At 42.7% G+C, this 24,814-nt stretch overlaps 1 protein-coding gene across 4 annotated transcripts in view; it reads left to right on the forward strand.

Annotated features, from left to right (window-relative positions):
* LOC110490567 (ankyrin repeat and sterile alpha motif domain-containing protein 1B) overlaps window positions 1-24,814 on the forward strand; it is a 358,461-nt gene that overhangs the window by 49,155 nt on the left and 284,492 nt on the right. For all 4 annotated transcript variants that reach the window (XM_036944931.1, XM_036944932.1, XM_036944930.1 and 1 more), the window contains exon 2: window positions 21,526-21,606. In XM_036944931.1, coding sequence (XP_036800826.1) covers window positions 21,526-21,606 — 81 coding nt within the window. The remainder of the gene's footprint in view (window positions 1-21,525; window positions 21,607-24,814) is intronic.

Consider the following 24,814-nt stretch of genomic DNA (forward strand, 5'->3'; position numbering starts at 1 on the left):
TCAAAGTTTGAGAGTGGAGCTCTATGGATTTCTATTCTATTCCCGCTGTATGTTAGTGTGTGCTGAGAGAGGGGGCGTTGAAAATCAATCCCGCCTCAAGAGGACCCTACACACAGTATCAGGCTGTTGTCCCTGACTCCTACTGGTCTATAAGATATTTAAGACCAAGACATACTTTAATCTTACCAACACTAGAGAGTCACACACACACTGAGTCCTTTTGGGTGACGGAGTCATTATCGTTGACAGGGTCTTTGATGTAGTGTTACGGGCTCAAGGCGTTATGCTTTCTGTCTCAACGAGATGTGACATTGGAGGCACAGTCTTTCAGTCTGATAACCACTGGATCAGCCCATTCTGCTTAATGCATTGTTTAAAGGGGTGATATGGCTTTTCCCCACACATCCAAAGTGTGTGTGTGTGTCTTTGTGTGCCATGTTATTTGTGTATGCCCCCCTATAGACTATGGTAGATGTGTTTGAGTGTCATCAGATGTGATACGACACATATGAGTACCGTGTGTACTTTCATTATAGTAGTGGCTCAATACACAAGCACAGGTGGAGCAACTGCTGTGTGTGTGTGTGTGTGTGTGTGTTCAAGGACAGAGGTGTGTATTCTTGTCTCAATGAGAGCGGTGTCTAGAGTGAGAAGATAGTTGGAGGAGGGATGTAGTTAACTAGAGAAAGACAGTCATGATATAGTAGAATAAGAGATGTGGGAGGAAGAAAGAGAGTGACTCTAGCGAGAGAGCAACCAAAAACAAGGTGTTTGTCACTGAAGTGAAAGATGGCAAAGGGAGAGAAAGAAGGCAGAGAGGGAGACGGAGAAAGAGAAGAAGAAAGAAGGTAGAGAGGGAGACGGAGAAAGAGAAGAAGAAAGAAGGTAGAGAGGGAGGGAGAAAGAGAAGAAGAAAGAAGGTAGAGAGGGAGACGGAAAAAGAGAAGAAGAAAGAAGGTAGAGAGGGAGACGGAGAAAGAGAAGAAAGAAGGTAGAGAGGGAGACTGAGAAAGAGAAGAAGAAAGAAGGTAGAGAGGGAGACAGAGAAAGAGAAGAAGAAAGAAGGTAGAGAGGGAGGGAGAAAGAGAAGAAGAAAGAAGGTAGAGAGGGAGGGAGAAAGAGAAGAAGAAAGAAGGTAGAGAGGGAGGGAGAAAGAGAAGAAGAAAGAAGGTAGAGAGGGAGACGGAGAAAGAGAAGAAGAAAGAAGGTAGAGAGGGAGACGGAGAAAGAGAAGAAGAAAGAAGGTAGAGAGGGAGACGGAGAAAGAGAAGAAGAAAGAAGGTAGAGAGGGAGGAAGAAAGAGAAGAAGAAAAAGGTAGAGAGGGAGGGAGAAAGAGAAGAAGAAAGAAGGTAGAGAGGGAGACGGAGAAAGAGAAGAAGAAAGAAGGTAGAGAGGGAGGGAGAAAGAGAAGAAGAAAGAAGGTAGAGAGGGAGGGAGAAAGAGAAGAAGAAAGAAGGTAGAGAGGGAGACGGAGAAAGAGAAGAAGAAAGAAGGTAGAGAGGGAGACGGAGAAAGAGAAGAAGAAAGAAGGTAGAGAGGGAGAGAGAAAGAGAAGAAGAAAGAAGGTAGAGAGGGAGGGAGAAAGAGAAGAAGAAAGAGGGAGATGGAGAAATAGTGACAAAGCGCTTAAGTAGTTTAACGACACTCATGCCAGCTATGTAGGCGTTTATGGGAGAGCTATTTTGATAGATCTGATATATTGTGTGGGGCAGAGAGTCATGTTTTAAATACCTTCTCCTGGGGAGTAATTACATGCAGCTGTGTGTGTGAACAACGCAGTGCAAATTCACTGTTGGCTCTGTGTGTTTGTGTGTGTGAGAGAGAAATAGAAAGAAAGAACCAATGCACTTGGGAAGATTTGACTGGGGTTTCCTGCAACCAGTCACAATCAGGGGTGCTCCCCAACACTGTGTGTGTGTGTGTGTGTGTGTGTGTGTGTGTGTGTGTGTGTGTGTGTGTGTGTGTGTGTGTGTGTGTGTGAGAGAGAGAAATAGAGAGAAAGAAAACTAATGCACTTGGGAAGATTTGACTGGAGAACCACTGGGTTTTACTAGGGTTTCCTGCAGCCATTTCAACCAGTCACAATCAGGGGTGCTCCCCAACTCAGTCGGTGTTGGGTTGTGTGTGTGGGGGGTTGTGTTTACGCATGTTTCTTTTTGCGCGCGCCTATAATATGTAATCTTAGAGAGCGAAACGGAGAGGGAGAGAAAGTCATTATTGTGTAATGAAGATGCAGTGAAATGGCAGAGAGAAGCATCTATATGGAAATAGAGCACACAGCATGCTGTCAGGATCACTGTCAGGCCAGACAGACACTCACACACACTCGCAAACACACCACACACACATCCAATCTTATACCTGGAACTGAGATTATTACAGTGCGTAATTTTCAATGGAAGATAAATGATACATGTTCACTTCACTGTTATTATTACTTCTGGTATTATCTTCATGTGGCCCTCTTTGAAAGTAATTTTCTTGTAATTTCCTGTATAAGACTAGTGAAGAACTTCCTGCTTTTTACGTGTAGTTTGTAATTGGTCCTTTATTTATGAGGCTGCAGTGAATGTTTGTGGTCTTGTGGTTACATTAAACCATAGGTGTCAAACTCATTCCACGGACGGTCGAGTGTCTGTGGGTTTTCGCGCTTTCCTTGTACTTGATTGATCAACTAAGGAAGCTAAAAGATGAACACATTTTTAAAAGGGAACAAGTCTTCATTTTAACTGTGATAATTCAGTCTACAATATTTTAGAAATAAAAGTTTAGAATATTACACTTCTTCAGTTTTCCTATTCTATAGTTATTGCACTGGTGTTCCAGATGTCTCTTGGTGGTAGAAGTTCTAGGCCAAAACACAGTGCAATAATGAATAATTAGTAAAGATCTCCCCTCATCTGGTTGTCTAGGTCTTAATTGAAAGGAAAAAACAAAAACCTGCTGAAACTAGGCCTTCCGTGGAATGAGTTTGACGATGTGGTAAAGAAATGAGTAGCTAGAAGCCTAACCAGTAGGCCAGGGATAGACATTTGTTAATCATCTCAATGTTTGGGATTAAGGGTTGGGGAATCGGATCCTAGATCTGTAGGGACTTCTCTACCTTGAGATAATTGCATTGTGCTGCACTCGGACACTAATGAAGAGTTTAAAGAGTTGCAGATGTTTATTTTTTGTAACCGACCGTTAGTAACTGCTATGTTGATAGCCTGCGATTACAGTGGCTATGACTGAATCCTCATACTTTGTCTAATTAGTTTGTTTTTGGGATATGTGAGAATAGTAGTATATAATATGTACAATTTCTGAAAATGTACCAGGCCTATCCTTATTTTTTATACAGTATATATTAGCGTGTTCGTTGTTAGCATGCTAGAAATGGAGAATGGTTAACATTGTATCTACGTGTTAGCTGTTAGCATGTTAGACATGGAATATGGTTAACATTGTATCTACGTGTTAGCTGTTAGCATGTTAGACATGGAATATGGTTAACATTGTATCTACGTGTTAGCTGTTAGCATGTTAGACATGGAATATGGTTAACATTGTATCTACGTGTTAGCTGTTAGCATGCTAGACATGGAGTATGGTTAGCATTGTATCTACGTGTTAGCTGTTAGCATGTTAGACATGGAATATGGTTAACATTGTATCTACGTGTTAGCTGTTAGCATGCTAGACATGGAGTATGGTTAGCATTGTATCTACGTGTTAGCTGTTAGCATGCTAGACATGGAGTATGGTTAGCATTGTATCTACGTGTTTTTTTATTTCACCTTTTATTTAACCAGGTAGGCCAGTTCAGTTGAGAACAAGTTCTCATTTACAACTGCAACCTGGCCAAGATAGAGCAAAGCAGTGTGACAAAAACAACAACACAGAGATACACATGGGATAAACACATGGGTTAGCTATTAGCTTGCTAGCACAGCCAGAGCCCTTGAACCTGCATGTTTCTCTGTATGGTGTTGATACTGCACGGTGCAAGACGTAAAGCCACAGATGTGTGTGGGGTTAACGTGATGATGTGGCTCTCCTGATGACCGGGTGAATGCAGCCTCGGAGGAAGAGGGAAGATTCATGGACCACGACGAGACACAGCTGTCCACCGCAATAACATTAACATTCCCATCTCTCTCTCTCTCTCTCTCTCTCTCTCTCACACACACACACACACACACACACACACACACACACACACACACACACACACACACACACACACACACACACACACACACACACACACACACACAAACACACACTGCGGTTGATCTGTCCCAAGACACTTCCATTGCAGACTGGTTGCAATGTGTGTACAATTGTAGCCATTGAGAAGTTACTTTTCTTGATCGTTTTTTTTGTGACAGAGTGTGTGTCAGTGTGTTTATGTAAATTCTATTCTATTTCATCTGCTCCCACCCAGAGCGGTAACCTTCCATGTTAACAGAGATGGCAGGATGTCATTGTCTGGAAAAAAGAGGGAATGAAAAGGGGAGAGGTCTTGTAGAGTAAACCAAGGTCTTACACACACCAAATATAGCCATGTATTCCTGCTACTGGCCTTGTCCCCCCCCAGCCCCCCCCCCCCCCCCCCCCCCCCCCCTACACACACACACCATGAGAGAGCAGCATTCACTTTGTGCCACAGCAGAGCTGCTTTATAACTGGGTGAGCATTCAGACAGACACTGTTGGAGTTTCAACTGATTGGAATGGCTGCAGGACAAATCAATTAAGATAAAAGAGCAGTGGTCACTCACTAACCCCCCCACCCTTTCTCTGTCTCTGTCCTTCCCATCAGATGTAAATCATCATCAAGCCCTTGTTTAGTTAAATCAGGTGTTTTACAACTGGTCTGGAACAAAAACCTGCACACCCTGTGGGTCACCTAGGTTTGAATAACACTAGTAGGGGCCATGGTTTACAGAGAGGGTTAACTGAATAGCTCTACTATACACATGCTCTTCTTTATATGCTAATGTCAGATGAGAAGTACTTTGAAAGTCTCTTGGTTTTAAACTATAGTAGCCTAGTAGAGCCAGGGGTCCTAGATGGATCACCATGCATCATAGCAGTTCTGGTTAATGCCTGTAAAAAATCTAATCCTAGAAAGGGCAAGGGGTGCGTTTCATATTAAAAACACCATAAACTGCTCGGTTAAGTTAACCTTTTTTATGTGAACAAGTCTGTGCGGGTGTAGTTGTTGGGAGTCAAGCGAGGACAGCTGAAAAGTTTCTCTTAGGCTGAGATGAGAAAAATTGACAGATTGTGAAGGCATGGAAAATGAACCTTAGGCTTGTCTGATTTGGCAAAGTGTGTGCTTGCGTGCACTCGCTTTCATGCATGTGAAAAATATGGGTCAGTAGCTGGAGGGACTGAAAACACAAAAAGGAGACACACACACACACTGATGTCATCATCGTGCGACATGAAAACTAGCTAAAGCGTTATCGATTAGATAAGCAGAAACACAACAGCTGTAAAAGGTATTCCTAGAAAAATATTCCCTGTAGATTCTGGAAAACGGATTGTCATTCAAGAACAGAACAGAGCAGCCTCAGTCTGGAAATTGCCGAGACACTGACTACAACAGCTGCTTTCGTCAAACCTCTGGTACCCTAAGCCCTATATAGTGCCCTACGTTTAACAAGGGCCCATAGGCTGCATTATATAGGTTATAGGGTGCCATTTGGGATGCTGTGTAGAAAAGGGACCGCTGAAAAATCATGTTATATTAAATTGGGTTATTGTTCCCATAGATTGGTTGCAGAAATAAAGGATGATGCATTTGCACTACAACAGAATAGAGTGGAACAGAACAGCCCTGTGTCTCACTGGCATACTGTGCTCAGAGACCCCCCCCCCCTCAAGTAAATTAATTTCAAATGGTTTTATTGGCATGGGAAACATGATTACATTGCCAAAGTAAGTTAAATAGATTAGAAACAGTTAAATAAACAATATTAAATTAACAGTAAACGTGAGTCACAAAAGTTTCAAAGGAATAGAGACATTTCAACTGTCATTATGTATATACAGCGGGGCAAAAAAGTATTTAGTCAGCCACCAATTGTGCAAGTTCTCCCACTTAAAAAGATGAGAGAGGCCTGTAATTTTTATCATAGGTACACTTCAACTATGACAGACAAAATCCAGAAAATCACATTGTAGGATTTTTAATGAATTTATTTGCAAATTAGTATTTGGTCAGTAAGTATTTGGTCAATAACAAAAGTTCATCTCAATACTTTTACTGTTATATACCCTTTGTTGGCAATGACAGAGGTCAAACGTTTTCTGTAAGTCTTCACAAGGTTTTCACACACTGTTGCTGGTATTTTGGCTCATTCCTCCATGCAGATCTCCTCTAGAGCAGTGATGTTTTGGGGCTGTTGCTGGGCAACACGCTTTCAACTCCCTCCAAAGATTTTCTATGGGGTTGAGATCTGGAGACTGGCTAGGCCACTCCAGGACCTTGAAATGCTTCTTATGAAGCCACTCCTTCGTTGCCCGGGCGGTGTGTTTGGGATCATTGTCATGCTGAAAGACCCAGCCACGTTTCATCTTCAATGCCCTTGAATGCCCCATTCATTCTTTCCTTTACACGGATCAGTCGTCCTGGTCCCTTTGCAGAAAAACAGCCCCAAAGCATGATGTTTCCACCCCCATGCTTCATAGTAGGTATGGTGTTCTTTGGATGCAACTCAGCATTCTTTGTCCTCCAAACACGACGAGTTTAGTTTTTACCAAAAAGTTATATTTTGGTTTAATCTGACCATATGACATTCTCCCAATCTTCTTCTGGATCATCCAAATGCTCTCTAGCAAACTTCAGACGGGCCTGGACATGTACTGGCTCTGGCACTGCAGGATTTGAGTCCCTGGCGGCGTAGTGTGTTACTGATGGTAGGCTTTGTTACTTTGGTCCCAGCTCTCTGCAGGTCATTCACTAGGTCCACTTGGGCCCCACAAGGGTGTGTGCTCATCCCTCTCCTGTACTCCCTGTTCACCCACGACTGCGTGGCCATGCATGGCTCCAACTCAGTCATCAAGTTTGCAGACAACACAACAGTAGTGGGCTTGAGCACCAAAAACTACGAGACAACCTACAGGGAGGAGGTGAGGGCACTCGGAGTGTGGTGTCAGGAAAACAACCACTCACTCAACGTCAACAAACAAAGAAGATGATTGTGGACTTCAGGAACAACAGAGAGAGCACCCCCCTATCCACACCGAAGGGACAGCAGTGGAGAAGGTGGACAGTTTTAAGTTCCTGGGTGTACACATCACAGACAAACTGAAAAGGTCCACCCACACAGCCTCAGGAGGCTAAATAAATGTGGCTTGTCACCCCAAACCCTGACAAACTTTTACAGATGCACAATCGAGAGCATCCTGTCGGGCTGTATCATGTATCATGTTCTTCAGCTCATACAAGGAGAAGACTGATCAGAGATGCAGCCAAGAGGCCCATGATCACTCTGGATGACCTGCAGCGATCTACAGCTGAGGTGGGAGACTCTGTCCATAGGACAACAATCAGTCGTATATTGCACAAATCTGGCCTTTATGGAAGAGTGGCAAGAAGAAAGCCATTTCTTAAAGATATCCATAAAAAGTGTTGTTTAAAGTTTGCCACAAGCCACCTGGGAGACACACCAAACATGTGGAAGAAGGTGCTCTGGTCAGATGAAACCAAAATGTAACTTTTTGGCAACAATGCAAAACGTTATGTTTGGCGTAAAAGCAACACAGCTGAACACACCATTCCCACTGTCAAACATGGTGGTGGCAGCATCATGGTTTGGGCCTGCTTTTCTTCAGCAGGGACAGGGAAGATGGTTAAAATTGATGGGGAGATGGATGGAGCCAAATACAGGACCATTCTGGAAGAAAACCTGATGGAATCTGCAAAAGACCTGAGACTGGGACGGAGATTTGTCTTCCAACAAGACAATGATCCAAAACATAAAGCAAAATCTACAATGGAATGGTTCAAAAATAAACATATCCAGGTGTTAGAATGGCCAAGTCAAAGTCCAGACCTGAATCCAATCGAGAATCTGTGGAAAGAACTGAAAACTGCTGTTCCCAAATGCTCTCCATCCAACCTCACTGAGCTCGAGCTGTTTTGCAAGGAGGAATGGGAAAAAATGTCAGTCTCTCGATGTGCAAAACTGATAGAGACATACCCCAAGCGACTTACAGCTGTAATCGCAGCAAAAGGTGGCGCTACAAAGTATTAACTTAAGGGGGCTGAATAATTTTGCACGCCCAATTTTTCAGTTTTTGATTTGTTAAAAAAGTTTGAAATATCCAATAAATGTCGTTCCACTTCATGATTGTGTCCCACTTGTTGTTGATTCTTCACAAAAAAAATACAGTTTTATATCTTTATGTTTGAAGCCTGAAATGTGGCAAAAGGTCGCAAAGTTCAAGGGGGCCGAATACTTTCGCAAGGCACTGTATGTGCATGCGCCCAATACAATTTGACAGTACAGAATGTTGAAATGCGCCATTTACACGTGCAGTATGTAGACACTGATATTGTGCTGGAGATAATGAACATGACGTCTAAAGGGGAATTACCCTTTAAAACAACAACCAAAATGACTGCCTGTAACAGTGTTTTTGTTTAACACTAATAGGAGTTAACTCTAGATCAGCACAAGTGTTGAATAGAAATAACACTGAGTGTTAATTACCCCATAGTGTTACATTTGAGTAACACTGGCAAGTGTAATGCAGTGTTATTTTTTTGCACTATGGAGTGTTACATTAGAAATCACAATGTAACACTATAATCTGAGTACTTTTTACACTCTGTAGAGTGGGACCATATGTACGCTAAGATGGTGTTAAAATTTAACACTGCTCAATGTATTGCGAGGAGATTATCTATGAGAGGAGTAATAGGTCAAACACATCTGGAAGTGTGTGTGTGTGTGTGTGTGAACAGTAGCTTCAAAGAGGTGGTATATTGAATTGGTGTTTTTTTGCGGTTTGACAACCAAGACCCAGCAGGTATTGTCCGACTAGGACCAACAGAGGGTACTTCACTCTGTCGGACAATTCACCTCCTATAGAAACAAAGTCCCTCTCAGACAAATCGAGATGATCATTTCATGAATTCTCTGTGTTGAGTAATTCCAACTCATTAGCGTAGCCACTCAGGGCATTTACCTGCTAAAGCCTCAAGGCATTGTCCCACATTTACTAAGGAAACCAGAAATGCCACATCACTACATGTTTGCATCCTAATTGGCACCCTATTCCCTATGTAGTGCACTACTTTTGCCTTATGGGCCCTGGTCAAAAGTAGTGCAGTATACGCTGAATATACAAACCTTTAAGAACACCTTCCTAATATTGAGTTTCATCATCCCCTTTTTCCCTCAGAACAGCCTCAATTCATCAGGGCATAGACTCTACAAGGTGTAGAAAGCGTTCCACGGATGCTGGTCCATGTTGACTCCAATGCTTCCCACAGTTGTGTTAAGTTGGCTGGATGTCCTTTGGGTGGTGGACCATTCTTGATACACATGTGAAACTGTTAAGCGTAAAAACCCAGCAGCGTGGCAGTTTTTGACACACAAGCCGGTGCGCCTGGCACCAGACCCCATTCATGGAAACAGTTCATGTTTTATCTACTCTGTGTATATGAAATAGGGTGTCATTCACGATGCAACCCTGTCACATCCTGTGTCCCTCTCCCACTGACAAACTGACCGGCAGGATGACAAGATGGTCAATGATCAAAGCCCATCAATAGACTTCCTGAATCCCAGGGTGATGGGGCTTGTACTGCGGCTATCGATTGACCGTGTCTGGTTTTCATTATTGTAGAGTCGGAATGCAAGAAAGGGGTCAGTTGCTCCTGCCAGTCACTGTGTGTGTGGGTGAGTGAGTGAGTGAAGTGGATCAGAGGGCAGTTTGATCTCCTAATGAATAACTTCCTGTGGAGTCGTTCCATATCATTTCAGCAGGCTCTGACACCCACCATCACAGATTTGTTCTGGAATCCTTACTGAGAAACAGATAAGATTAGTATTCCTGCAACATTATTTTTTTGAAATTTCATTTGATCTCTGAGAAATGAAGCTAATTTGATTGCACCCAAACTGGCCCTTTTGGATCTATAAAATTCACATAATATTCAATAAATATAATCCCAAAATCCGATTGGGACTGAACTTTTTCTTCCCATTGAGTAAGACATGAGGAATCCAATAAAATGTTCCATGGACCTCCCACGCCAGTCCTTCCCCAACAACCAGTATACTGTATACATTCACTATGTCTGACAAGTAGTATGGAGCTGTGGCTTGGAGTATTGCTTCTTCATCCTTTTGAAATATATTCCCTGAGAATCTGCTGATGTTTTTTCCCCTGTTCAGATAAATTAGCCATTGAAGTCGCTTGTGTAAATTAGTGTGAAAGTACCAGGTTTTGCCACTAGATGCCGCTGTTCCTGCTGCTGCCACACCGTTTATTAAATGGATCACAACATTTTTCCACTGTGGGTAGAAAACCAATAACCTTTGCTCATGATGAAAATGAATTGTTTAGTCATCCTCACAAGTCAAGCCAGTCCTCCATGAACGCAGTTCATTTTGTCCTTCTCTTAGCACTTAGGCCGTCATTGTAAATAAGAATTTGTTCTTAACTGACTTGCCTAGTTAAATAAAGGTTGAATATAAATAAACAAACCTAATGCTTCAAAACAACCCACCTTGAATAGTCCAACAAATGGCAGCTCTCTGGCAGGGCTATCGCTATTTTGCAATTCTCATATGAAGGCTTTTCTTACTAACACTGATGGAGAACTGGGCTAGTGACTAAAATGTTGTGCAATCTCTAATAAAATAATATTAACATTTACCATTAAACTCAATCCAGTACCATTACGGAACACTATACAGTGTCTGTTTGGGACTTTTACCAATGAAGACCATTAGAGACCAACTACTGTAGCCTAATGGTTTGTTCACCAGGAATGGTCTAACCAATTCAGAGCTTTTTTGAAGGGATGATTATCATTATTATCATTATTATAATAATCGTGAGGCTGGCCAAACAATGTATTTTATCATGATGATTGAAAGCTATTGGTTTTTCGACCCTAAATTGCAAAGAAAATGTTGTGATCCATTTAATAAGCACGAGACCAGCCACATTTATCAAACGGTGCGACTTCAATGGCTAATTTATCTGAACAGGGGAAAAAACATCAGCAGATTCTCAGGGAATTTATTTCAAAAGGATGAAGAAGCAATACTCCAAGCCACAGCTCCATACTACTTGTCAACATAGAAAACTCATACTGTATACTAGTTGTTGGAGTAGGATTGGCATGGAGATTATATGAATCCCTTAAATTAAAATGGCCAATTTTGGTTACAATTAATTAGTTGAATTTCTCAGATCAAATTAGATTTCAACAAAATAATGTTTCAGAAATGCTAATCTTATCTGTTTCTAACTGAGATGGTGGTTGTCAATATCCTATTGATTGTGCTTTTTGAGGTGGAATGACCCTGTGATGTCACAACCTTGACCCTATTGAGCATGTTACTGGCCATTAGATGGTTGCCAGTGCACTGGTCTGTGTGTGTGTGTGTGTGTGTGTGTGTGTGTGTTTGTTGAATTGTGACGTGTGTGTTTGTTGAATTGTGACGTGTGTGTTTGTTGAATTGTGACGTGTGTGTTTGTCTGTCTAATTGAGATGTGTTGTAGGTTTAGAAACACCACTTCTCTCTAAGTCAGGTTTAGGGATGGATTTATAATTCAGTAAAGCAGAAGATGAGATTGTGTAATATGAGATTTTCATAAAACATTAGTTTGAAGAAATGCTTGAGGTTGTGTGTTTGTCTTTCTTCATTTCATTATAGTGTCATGCACATGGGCTTATAAGACTATGTCACATCGTGGTGTTGTAGGGGTTTGTGTGTGTGTGTTCATCTCATCCATTGGATTTAGCGTGTGGTTTAACATGAGACATATGCCTATACACTTCTTAGCTTTGAAGTGAAAGTTCAGTGGGTTTTTGTTTGCTAGAACACGGTATAAATTCTCTATATATGATATGTGAATCAACGTTTCAATGCACTGTTTTGTCTCTGTGTGTGTCTTTTTAAATGCGTGCATATTCCAGACCTTTACACCCACACACTGAGTGTGACTGATTCACCCCCGTCTCTCACACGTCTGGTAATGGCATTACGGTGTCTCAAGCAGCATTTACTGCCCTGGAGCTGCATGTATCTGGGGATGGGAGGTGAATTCAATCTGGGCTGTAGATAGGGGTTTTCCTCGTGTGTCTATTTATTTATACCTGTAAGAGTTTAAGAATGTGTGAAAATATTGACGACATGTGTGTGTTGGTGTGTGTGGGTGTCAGCCCACCACCTCGGTCAGGTTAATTAGTGTGTCCCTCCAGTGCTGTTACCTTCCCACAGCTGCTACCAACAACCAGTAACACACAAGCAGGAAATGAGGAAAATCTTCCTTCTTCCACTCCTTCGATCTCCTCACCAGTCCCTTACGTTTTCGTGTCCACTTCGATCTCCTCACCAGTCCCTTACGTTTTCACTTTGATTTCCTGTCATTCCTGTCATTTTCATGTCCACTTTGATTTCCTGTTAGAGGCTATAGGGCGATTCCGTGGGAACGTCAACCTAATCATGCCCAAATAAAGTTAGTCATGAAACCACATTAATAAAGCCAATGAAACCACATGAATAATTATCCTGAAGGTCTGTATGTTGGAGTTCAGCTTTATTGGAAACGTTTTTAATAGGAGGCCAAGTCAAAAAAAAAAAAAGTAATTTCATGGCCTTTTGGTAGAGCGCACAAAGCTTGTTTCTCCACACACAGCTGTCCCCCAGTGTTGATTAGGAAGGTGAGATGTTAATGAAGCGATACAGACCAAATTGAAGTGTCTCCAGTCATGAAAGGATAGGGGGTGACTGGGACAATGTTACACCCTTTGTTTTATTTAGGAGAGGTTTTTGTAAAACATCCACCTAACATTGGATCATCTTCCTGATGTCTCTCTGAAGTTAACTGTCATCAAGGTTTTATATGGTATATCAGTGGTTTCTCCCTTTTTCCTGGTCACCATTATGATATCTGCAACATTCATAACGGTTGTGGTGGATATTCATGTATCATGTCTTTGCTTCAGAAGCGTTTTGTTTGTTCTGATGTGTTCTTCAGACTTTTACAGAAGCCGTTGTTGATATCTTGGCTATGATCTGTTCTGGTTCAGAGGATCTTGGAAAAGATCTGCTGAAAGTTGTTTCTTATACTTGGTAGTACTGTTTTTCAGATAGAAATATGAGAAGAGTGTTATGATAGTCCTAAAAGTTGGTATGTTTTGGGGGGCTGGCATAATTATTTTATATAACCATGTAAATGACGGTTATGGATGAATAAAATAAATGAATTCATAAGTTGTTTTTTAATATAAAAAAATATGCGTTACCGACCAGAAAAGTAGATTGTCAGTATAGGCACATGCATATTGTTTTATTTGCATATTGTGTTATAATATTTCAGAAAAGTTTTAATACAAAACAATATTTTGTTGGTCTGTACATTTAACTGGTAATGATTTATTTGCGGTGACTGGCCTACCTGTATACTATTCCGGCTGTTTGTTAGGGTGTGGTGACTGGCCTACCTGTATACTATTCAGGCTGTTTGTTAGGGTGTGGTGACTGGCCTACCTGTATACTATTCCGGCTGTTTGTTAGGGTGTGGTGACTGGCCTACCTGTATACTATTCAGGCTGTTTGTTAGGGTGTGGTGACTGGCCTACCTGTATACTATTCCGGCTGTTTGTTAGGGTGTGGTGACTGGCCTACCTGTATACTATTCAGGCTGTTTGTTAGGGTGTGGTGACTGGCCTACCTGTATACTATTCCGGCTGTTTGTTAGGGTGTGGTGACTGGCCTACCTGTATACTATTCCGGCTGTTTGTTAGGGTGTGGTGACTGGCCTGCCTGTATACTATTCCGGCTGTTTGTTAGGGTGTGGTGACTGGCCTACCAATATTGAGAAGTCCACTTTCTTCGGTAACAGATGGAGAGAGGGGGGGCGACAGAGAGGTGGGGGTGACAGAGAGGGGGGGTGACTGGGAGAGGGGGGGGGGGTGACAGAGGGGGGGGGGGGGGGGTGACAGAGGGGGGGGGGGGGGGGTGACGGAGAGGGGGGGGTGACGGGGAGGGGGGGGGGGGGTGACGGGGAGGGGGGGGTGACGGGGAGGGGGGGGTGTGACGGGGAGAGGGGGGGTGTGACGGGGAGGGGGGGTGACTGAGAGAGGGGGGGGTGACAGAGGAGAGGGGGGGGTGACGGGGAGGGGGGGTGACGGAGAGGGGGGGGGTGACGGGGAGGGGGGGGGGTGACGGGGAGAGGGGGGGTGTGACGGGGAGAGGGGGGGGGCAGGGAGAGGGGGGGTGTGACGGAGAGAGGGGGGGTGACGGGGAGAGGGGGGTGTGATGGAGAGAGAGGAACGACAGAGAGGTTGTGACTAAGGGCAGTAGACAGGACATAGTCTGCATATTTCTCTAATCTCCAAATAAGCAGACGTCTAGTCTACAAGAATGTTTACATGTATTTCTAATCTAATGTTTCTCCCTAATTCAATTTGAGGATGGCTTCTTGCCTTTTGTGCACATCGTGAAAGCACAGTAGAAGAGAATAGAGCCCACTGCAAGACAATGCTTGGGGGAGACGAGGGAATTGGCTGTGGAATGTGCAATAGAGTGCCAGATGGAAAATATAAGACTGTTGAAATAGAATGTAGAACATGAAATAGAATGGGAAGTAGAATATAATGTTGAATGTGCAATAGAATAGTGTAGAACGTGAAATAACGTAAAATAGAATGTAGACTGTGAAAAATATGTTGAATTTAATAAATTGTGACAGAATGCAGTCTAGGATGTAGAATAGAATGTAGAATGTGGGCTAGAATACAATGTGAACTTGAATAGAACGTAGAATATGAAATAGAATGTAGAATATGAAATTAACACTCTTAGCCCTGTGATGGTCTGAGACCCATTACATCATTTTGGGGAGTACCAGTGTGTCTTAGTTTCCTGTTCTGAATGGTCCTCTATGGAGGAACTACCCAAGGTGTGTGAACAAACACCCATATTTTTGAAATCACTTTTTATTTTGTTTTCTCAAATGTACAGATTACACCTTTATCTAAAGGCTCTTGGTTGTGGGTGTGGCCAGTCACCCCATATTATCTCACACCTGGTCCCACCTAAAGGACTCATACACTCTCTCATACAGTCACTGTGTTTATACACGAGGGAGGTGTGTTTGTATCAGAGTGTTGTTCATGTGAAGGGTGTGTGCGAGGGGTGTTAGTGTGAAGGTTGTATGTATGTGTGTGTGTTTGTATGCTTTGGGTGTGTCAAGGATGTGTATGTGAATAGTAGGCCCGTGTGTGTGTGTGTGTGTGTGTGTGCTCTGTTCATTTCTAGAGAGAGCATGTGTGTGTATGCGAGTGCTGTATGGTGTCTGGTCTGGTGTATTCAGTGGGTTGGTCTGGTGTATTCAGTGTGTTGGTCTGGTGTATTCAGTGGGTTGGTCTGGTGTATTCAGTGTGTTGGTCTGGTGTATTCAGTGTGTTGGCCTGGTGTATTCAGTGGGTTGGCCTGGTGTATTCAGTGGGTTGGCCTGGTGTATTCAGTGGGTTGGCCTGGTGTATTCAGTGGGTTGGCCTGGTGTATTCAGTGGGTTGGCCTGGTGTTTTCAGTGTGTTGGTCTGGTGTTTTCAGTGTGTTGTTCTGGTGTATTCAGTGTGTTGTTCTGGTGTATTCAGTGTGTTGGTCTGGTGTATTCAGTGTGTTGGTCTGGTGTATTCAGTGTGTTGGTATGGTCTGGTGTATTCAGTGTGTTGGCCTGGTCTGGTGTATTCAGTGTGTTGGCCTGGTCTGGTGTATTCAGTGTGTTGGCCTGGTGTATTCAGTGTTTTGGTATGGTCTGGTGTATTCAGTGTGTTGGTATGGTCTGGTGTATTCAGTGTTTTGGTATGGTCTGGTGTGTTGGTATGGTCTGGTGTATTCAGTGTTTTGGTATGGTCTGGTGTATTCAGTGTTTTGATATGGTCTGGTGTATTCAGTGTGTTGGTATGGTCTGGTGTATTCAGTGTTTTGGTATGGTCTGGTGTATTCAGTGTTTTGATATGGTCTGGTGTATTCAGTGTTTTGGTATGGTCTGGTGTGTTGGTATGGTCTGGTGTATTCAGTGTTTTGGTATGGTCTGGTGTATTCAGTGTGTTGGTCTGGTGTATTCAGTGTGTTGGCCTGGTGTATTCAGTGTTTTGGTATGGTCTGGTGTATTCAGTGTGTTGGTATGGTCTGGTGTATTCAGTGTTTTGGTATGGTCTGGTGTGTTGGTATCGTTTGGTGTATTCAGTGTTTTGGTATGGTCTGGTGTATTCAGTGTTTTGATATGGTCTGGTGTGTTGGTATCGTTTGGTGTATTCAGTGTTTTGGTATGGTCTGGTGTATTCAGTGTTTTGATATGGTCTGGTGTATTCAGTGTTTTGGTATGGTCTGGTGTATTCAGTGTTTTGATATGGTCTGGTGTATTCAGTGTGTTGGTATGGTCTGGTGTATTCAGTGTTTTGGTATGGTCTGGTGTATTCAGTGTTTTGGTATGGTCTGGTGTATTCAGTGTGTTGGTATGGTCTGGTGTATTCAGTGTTTTGGTATGGTCTGGTGTATTCAGTGTTTTGGTATGGTCTGGTGTATTCAGTGTTTTGGTATGGTCTGGTGTATTCAGTGTGTTGGTCTGGTGTATTCAGTGTGTTGGCCTGGTGTATTCAGTGTTTTGGTATGGTCTGGTGTATTCAGTGTGTTGGTATGGTCTGGTGTATTCAGTGTTTTGGTATGGTCTGGTGTGTTGGTATCGTTTGGTGTATTCAGTGTTTTGGTATGGTCTGGTGTATTCAGTGTTTTGATATGGTCTGGTGTGTTGGTATCGTTTGGTGTATTCAGTGTTTTGGTATGGTCTGGTGTATTCAGTGTTTTGATATGGTCTGGTGTATTCAGTGTTTTGGTATGGTCTGGTGTATTCAGTGTTTTGATATGGTCTGGTGTATTCAGTGTGTTGGTATGGTCTGGTGTATTCAGTGTTTTGGAATGGTCTGGTGTATTCAGTGTTTTGGTATGGTCTGGTGTATTCAGTGTGTTGGTATGGTCTGGTGTATTCAGTGTTTTGGTATGGTCTGGTGTATTCAGTGTTTTGGTATGGTCTGGTGTATTCAGTGTTTTGATATGGTCTGGTGTATTCAGTGTTTTGGTATGGTCTGGTGTGTTGGTATGGTCTGGTGTATTCAGTGTTTTGGTATGGTCTGGTGTATTCAGTGTGTTGGTCTGGTGTATTCAGTGTGTTGGCCTGGTGTATTCAGTGTTTTGGTATGGTCTGGTGTATTCAGTGTGTTGGTATGGTCTGGTGTATTCAGTGTTTTGGTATGGTCTGGTGTGTTGGTATCGTTTGGTGTATTCAGTGTTTTGGTATGGTCTGGTGTATTCAGTGTTTTGGTATGGTCTGGTGTGTTGGTATCGTTTGGTGTATTCAGTGTTTTGGTATGGTCTGGTGTATTCAGTGTTTTGATATGGTCTGGTGTATTCAGTGTTTTGGTATGGTCTGGTGTATTCAGTGTTTTGATATGGTCTGGTGTATTCAGTGTGTTGGTATGGTCTGGTGTATTCAGTGTTTTGGTATGGTCTGGTGTATTCAGTGTTTTGGTATGGTCTGGTGTATTCAGTGTGTTGGTATGGTCTGGTGTATTCAGTGTTTTGGTATGGTCTGGTGTATTCAGTGTTTTGGTATGGTCTGGTGTATTCAGTGTGTTGGTCTGGTGTATTCAGTGTGTTGGCCTGGTGTATTCAGTGGGTTGGCCTGGTGTATTCAGTGTTTTGGTATGGTCTGGTGTATTCAGTGGGTTGGCCTGGTGTATTCAGTGTTTTGGTATGGTCTGGTGTATTCAGTGGGTTGGCCTGGTGTATTCAGTGTGTTGGCCTGGTGTATTCAGTGGGTTGGCCTGGTGTATTCAGTGTGTTGGTCTGGTGTATTCAGTGTGTTGGTCTGGTATATTCAGTGGGTTGGTCTGGTGTATTCAGTGTGTTGGTCTGGTCTGGTGTATTCAGTGTGTTGGTCTGGTGTATTCAGTGTGTTGGTCTGGTGTATTCAGTGGGTTGGTCTGGTGTATTCAGTGTGTTGGTATGTATGTGTACAGTAAGGGAGCGTGTTTGATCCCTATCTGCCCCATGATTGTCCACGTTAGCTGTCAATCACTCTCTGTGAGTGCAAACTAAATCCCTTCCCCCCCTGCTACGATGCAGTGCTAGTAGTGTTGTTTGGGCCAGTAACCGAAAGGTTGCTGGATCGAATCCCCAAGCTGACAAGGTGAAAATCTGTCGTTCTGACCCTGAGCAACCCACTGTTCTCCAGGCCCTGAAGACGTGGTATCCCCTTTCCTTTCCCTTATAAGAGATGTTGTTATGCCCTATTCTAGGGACATATACCAGATGGCTGTCTATAGATTTGTGTGTGTGTGTGGAGTAAAAAAAAAAGGTACTATTTCTCCTGTGGAACTTTGTCATTTCGAAGCCTCGTGATGCAGAGCTCCAAATCTGGCTCTACTTTTGTGTGTGTGTGTGTGTGTGTGAGAGAGAGAGAGAACTTGTAACAGTTATAGAACCCATTGCCCTTCATGGTTGTGAGGTCTGGGGTCCACTCACAAACCAATAATTCACAAAATGGGACAAACACCAAATTGAGACTGCATGCAGAATTCTGCAAAAATATCCTCTGTGTTTAACGTCAAACACCAAATAATGCATGCAGACCAGAATTAGGCCGAATTCCCAAATCTTCAATAACAAAGCCGTCACCCACAAAGAAATAAACCTGGAGATGAGTCCTCTAAGCAAGCTGGTCCTGGGGCTCTGTTCACAAACACAAACAGAGCCCCAGGACAGCAACACAATTAGACCCAAACAAATCATGAGAAAACAAAAAGATAATTACTTGAAACATTGGAAAGAATTTACCAAAAAACAGAACAAACTACAATGCTATTTGGTCTTAAACAGAGAGTACACAGTGGTAGAATACCTGACCACTGTGACTGACCCAAACTTAAGGAAAGCTTTGACTATATACAGCATAGCCTTGCTATTGAGAAAGGCAGCAGATGGCAGACCTCAAGAGAAGACAGGCTATGTGCCCACCGCCCACAAAATGTGGTGGAAACTGAGCTGTACGACCATTTCAGAGACCTATATTTTCCTCAGATTACACAGATCCACAAAACATTTGAAAACAAATCCAATTTTCAAAAACTCCCATATCTATTGGCTGAAATACCACCATTTGTGAGCTGTTGCCACAAGAAAGGGCAACCAGTTAAGAACAAACACCATTGTAAATACAACCTATATTTGTTTATTTATTTTCCCTTCTGTACTTTAACTATTTGCACATCATTGCAACACTGTATACAGTTGAAGTCGGAAGTTTACATACACCTTGGCCAAATACATTTAAACTCAGTTTTTCACAACTCCTGACATTTAATCCTGGTAAAAATTCCCTGTCTTAAGTCAGTTAGGATCACCACTTTATTTTAAGAATGTGAAATGTCAGAATAATAGTAGAGATTTTTTCTGATTTTATTTCTTTTGTCACATTCCCAGTGGGTCAGAAGTTTACATGCACTCAATTAGTATTTGGTAGCATTGCCTTTAAATTGTTTAACTTGTGTCAAACATTTTGGGTAGCCTTCCACAAGCTTCCCACAATAAGTTGGGCGAATTTTGGTCCATTCCTCCTGACAGAGCTGGTATAACTGAGTCAGGTTTATAGGCCTCCTTACTCGCACACGCTTTTTCAGTTCTGCCCACAAATTTTCTATAGGATTGAGGTCAGGGCTTTGTGATGGCCACTCCAATACCTTGACTTTGTTGTCCTTACGTCATTTTGTCACAACTTTGGAAGTATGCTTGGGTAAATTGTCCATTTGGAAGACCCATTTGCGACCAAGCTTTAACTTCCTGACTGATGTCTTGAGATGTTGCTTCAATATATCCACATCATTTTCCTGCCTCATGATGCCATCTATTTTGTGAAGTGCACCAGTCCCTCCTGCAGCAAAGCACCCCCACAACATGATGCTGCCACCCTCGTTCTCCATGGTTGAGATGGTGTTTTTCAGCTTGCAAGCCTCTCCCTTATTCCTCCAAACATAACCATGGTCATTATGGCAAACAGTTCTATTTTTGTTTCATCAGAACATAGGACATTTCTCCAAAAAGTATGATCTTTGTTCCCATGTGCAGTTGCAAACCATAGTCTGTTTTTTTTATTGCGTCTCTAGGAGACAGAACGCGTCTCCTTCCTGAGTGGTATGATGGCTGTGTGGTCTCATGGTGTTTATACTTGCATACTATTGTTTGTACAGATGAGGCGTTTGGAAATTGCTCCCAAGGATGAACCAGACTTGTGGAGGTGTACACATTTTTTTTCTGAGGTCTTTGCTGATTTCTTTTCCTTTTCCCATGATGTCAAGCAAAGAGGCACTGAGTTTGAAATACATCCACAGGTACACCTCCAATTGACTCAAACTATGTCAATTAGCCTATCAGAAGCTTCTAAAGCCATGACATCATTTTCTGGAATTTTCCAAGCTCCTTAAAAGGCACAGTCAACTTAGTGTATGTAAACTTCTGACCCACTGGAATTGTGATACAGTGAATTATAAGTGAAATAATCTGTCTGTAAACAATTGTTGGAAAAATTACTTGTGTCATACACAAAGTAGATGTCCTAACCGACTTGCCAAAACAATAGTTTGTTAACAAGAAATTTATGGAGTGGTTGAAAAACGAGTTTTAATGACTCCAACCTAAGTGTATGTGAACTTCCGACTTCAACTTTGTATATATTGACTTTTGAAATGTCTTATTATTTTGGAACTTTTGTGAGTGTAATGTTTGCTGTAAATGTTTTATTTGTTAATTCACTTTTGTTATCTATTTCACTTGCTTTGGCAATGTTAACATATGTTTCCCATGTCAGTAAAGCCCCTAAAATTGAAGTTGACTTGAGAGACTTCGAAGGTCATGGGAAAACGAGTCCGTTACATGCCAATCTTAGCCCTTTGGAGGTCCCACATCCCATAGAACAACGGTAGACTGGTCCCAGATCTGTTTGCACTGTCTTGCTGACTCCGATGGTCATTGTGATGTGGCTAAAGCACAAACAGATCTGTGATCAGGCTAAAAGAAAAGGGCTTCTATATTGTGTCTCTTTGCACTTCAGTGTCTATCACGATCATGTGCTCAACACATAGAAAGCCTGTTGTGGACTTAAGTGTGATTTTCAATTACAGGAAAACAAAAATCAAGTTAAATTGGAAAGCATACCATTGTAAGGACTGTGTCTTGGTGCGTGTTGGCTTACAGTCTGTCTGTCTTGTGTCCACAGCATGTGGAGAGGCTTGAATGTGAACTGTGCAGACAGTTCAGGGTACACACCCCTCCACCATGCATCACTGAACGGACACAGGTAAGAGTGTGTGTGTATGTGGAGAGGTGGCTGGTGGGGGTGAGGAAGTGTTTGTCGGTGTGCTTGCATGCTTGTGAGTGTAATGCAATGTGATTGCCTTTTCCAGACACACACACACACACACACACACACACACACACACACTAGGGCTGGGTGACATATCAAATAAATTAGATTAATTTAAATGTATGTTTTTCAGCGATATTCCAAATGCCTGTATCACAATAATCAAGTAATTTTTATATCTGCTAGTTGCCATGTAGTCTTCTTGGTCTCGGCTCTTTCTCTTCTGCTGTGACTGTTAACCTTCCCCTTTACACATCCACACCAACACATGAAAGCCAGATTAGTGTTTATTGCAAAAAAGCATGTTAAACTATTTTATTAAAATGATTACATTATTAGAGGCTCTTACGGTTGTAGAAGGTTTATATTTAGTCTGGTCAAGTCCTGAATTCATTAGATCATTGCTGACTGTTTGAAATCCGGTGTGTTGACCTTTAATTGTACAACAAAGCTGATTTAGAGAAAACAGAAACAATATATATTGTGAATCTCCCCTAAGTTTGAAAAAATTGACATTTGTATGCCATATTGACCAGATCTCTCTCACACACACACACACACACACACACACACACACACACACACACACACACACACACACACACACACACACACACACACACACACACACACACACACACACACACACACCAGCCCCTTTCCACATGCTCTCTCTCTCTCCCTCACACACACATACACACACACACACACACACACACACAAACACAAATCCCTTTTTCCTGCTGTTGGATTAAGATGAGTCTGACGGCTAGCCCTGCTCAGCAAAACTGTCGGATTAATGCTGTGCCTTGGAGGCAATAATGTGGATTTCCTTCTTTCCAACAGCTGCAGTAGGAGAGGGAGAGTGAAGCAGGGAGAGAAGGAGAGAGAGAGACATTAAGGGATTGGGAGAGAGAAGCAGGGAGAGAAGGAGAGAGAGAGACATAAAGGGAGAGGGAGAGAGAAGCAGGGAGAGAAGGAGAGAGAGAGACATTAAGGGAGAGGGAGAGAGAAGCAGGGAGAGAAGGAGAGAGAGAGACATTAAGGGAGAGGGAGAGAGAAGCAGGGAGAGAAGGAGAGAGAGAGACATTAAGGGAGAGGGAGAGTGAAGCAGGGAGAGAAGGAGAGAGAGAGACATTAAGGGAGAGGGAGAGTGAAGCAGGGAGAGAAGGAGAGAGAGAGACATTAAGGGAGAGGGAGAGTGAAGCAGGGAGAGGGAGAGAGAAGCAGGGAGAGAAGGAGAGAGAGAGACATTAAGGGAGAGGGAGAGAGAAGCAGGGAGAGAAGGAGAGAGAGAGACATTAAGGGAGAGGGAGAGTGAAGCAGGGAGAGAAGGAGAGAGAGAGACATTAAGGGAGAGGGAGAGTGAAGCAGGGAGAGAAGGAGAGAGAGAGACATTAAGGGAGAGGGAGAGTGAAGCAGGGAGAGAAGGAGAGAGAGAGACATTAAGGGAGAGCGAGAGTGAAGCAGGGAGAGAAGGAGAGAGAGAGACATTAAGGGAGAGGGAGTGAAGCAGGGAGAGAAGGAGAGAGAGAGACATTAAGGGAGAGGGAGAGTGAAGCAGGGAGAGAAGGAGAGAGAGATACATTAAGGGAGAGCGAGAGTGAAGCAGGGAGAGAAGGAGAGAGAGAGACATAAAGGGAGAGAGAGCGAAGGAGGGAAAAGTACAGGCTCCAAGTGAAAAACAAGGTCACCAACACTTAGATAAGTGATTTAGAACTTTAGATGAGGGAGGAACAAGGAGGGAACTAACCATCTAACTGTACACTTAGAGAAGTGATTTAGAACTTTAGATGAGGGGGAACAAGGAGGGAACTATCCATCTAACTGTACACTTAGAGAAGTGATTTAGAACTTTAGATGAGGGGGGAACAAGGAGGGAACTATCCATCTAACTGTACACTTAGAGAAGTGATTTAGAACTTTAGATGAGGGGGAACAAGGAGGGAACTATCCATCTAACTGTACACTTAGAGAAGTGATTTAGAACTTTAGATGAGGGGGAACAAGGAGGGAACTATCCATCTAACTGTACACTTAGAGAAGTGATTTAGAACTTTAGATGAGGGGGAACAAGGAGGGAACTAACCATCTAACTGTACACTTAGAGAAGTGATTTAGAACTTTAGATGAGGGGGGAACAAGGAGGGAACTAACCATCTAACTGTACACTTAGAGAAGTGATTTAGAACTTTAGATGAGGGGGAACAAGGAGGGAACTATCCATCTAACTGTACACTTAGAGAAGTGATTTAGAACTTTAGATGAGGGGGAACAAGGAGGGAACTATCCATCTAACTGTACACTTAGAGAAGTGATTTAGAACTTTAGATGAGGGGGGAACAAGGAGGGAACTATCCATCTAACTGTACACCTAGAGAAGTGATTTAGAACTTTAGATGAGGGAGGAACAAGGAGGGAACTATCCATCTAACTGTACACTTAGAGAAGTGATTTAGAACTTTAGATGAGGGGGGAACAAGGAGGGAACTATCCATCTAACTGTACACTTAGAGAAGTGATTTAGAACTTTAGATGAGGGCGGAACACGGAGGGAACTAACCATCTAACTGTACACTTAGAGAAGTGATTTAGAACTTTAGATGAGGGGGAACAAGGAGGGAACTATCCATCTAACTGTACACTTAGAGAAGTGATTTAGAACTTTAGATGAGGGGGGAACAAGGAGGGAACTATCCATCTAACTGTACACTTAGAGAAGTGATTTAGAACTTTAGATGAGGGGGGAACAAGGAGGGAACTATCCATCTAACTGTACACTTAGAGAATTGATTTAGAACTTTAGATGAGGGGGAACAAGGAGGGAACTAACCATCTAACTGTACACTTAGAGAAGTGATTTAGAACTTTAGATGAGGGGGAACAAGGAGGGAACTAACCATCTAACTGTACACTTAGAGAAGTGATTTAGAACTTTAGATGAGGGGGAACAAGGAGGGAACTATCCATCCAACTGTACACTTAGAGAAGTGATTTAGAACTTTAGATGAGGGGGAACAAGGAGGGAACTAACCATCTAACTGTACACTTAGAGAAGTGATTTAGAACTTTAGATGAGGGGGGAACAAGGAGGGAACTATCCATCTAACTGTACACTTAGAGAAGTGATTTAGAACTTTAG

Source organism: Oncorhynchus mykiss, chromosome 15 (assembly GCF_013265735.2).
Source record: "Oncorhynchus mykiss isolate Arlee chromosome 15, USDA_OmykA_1.1, whole genome shotgun sequence".
In the NCBI taxonomy this organism is placed as follows: domain Eukaryota; kingdom Metazoa; phylum Chordata; class Actinopteri; order Salmoniformes; family Salmonidae; genus Oncorhynchus; species Oncorhynchus mykiss.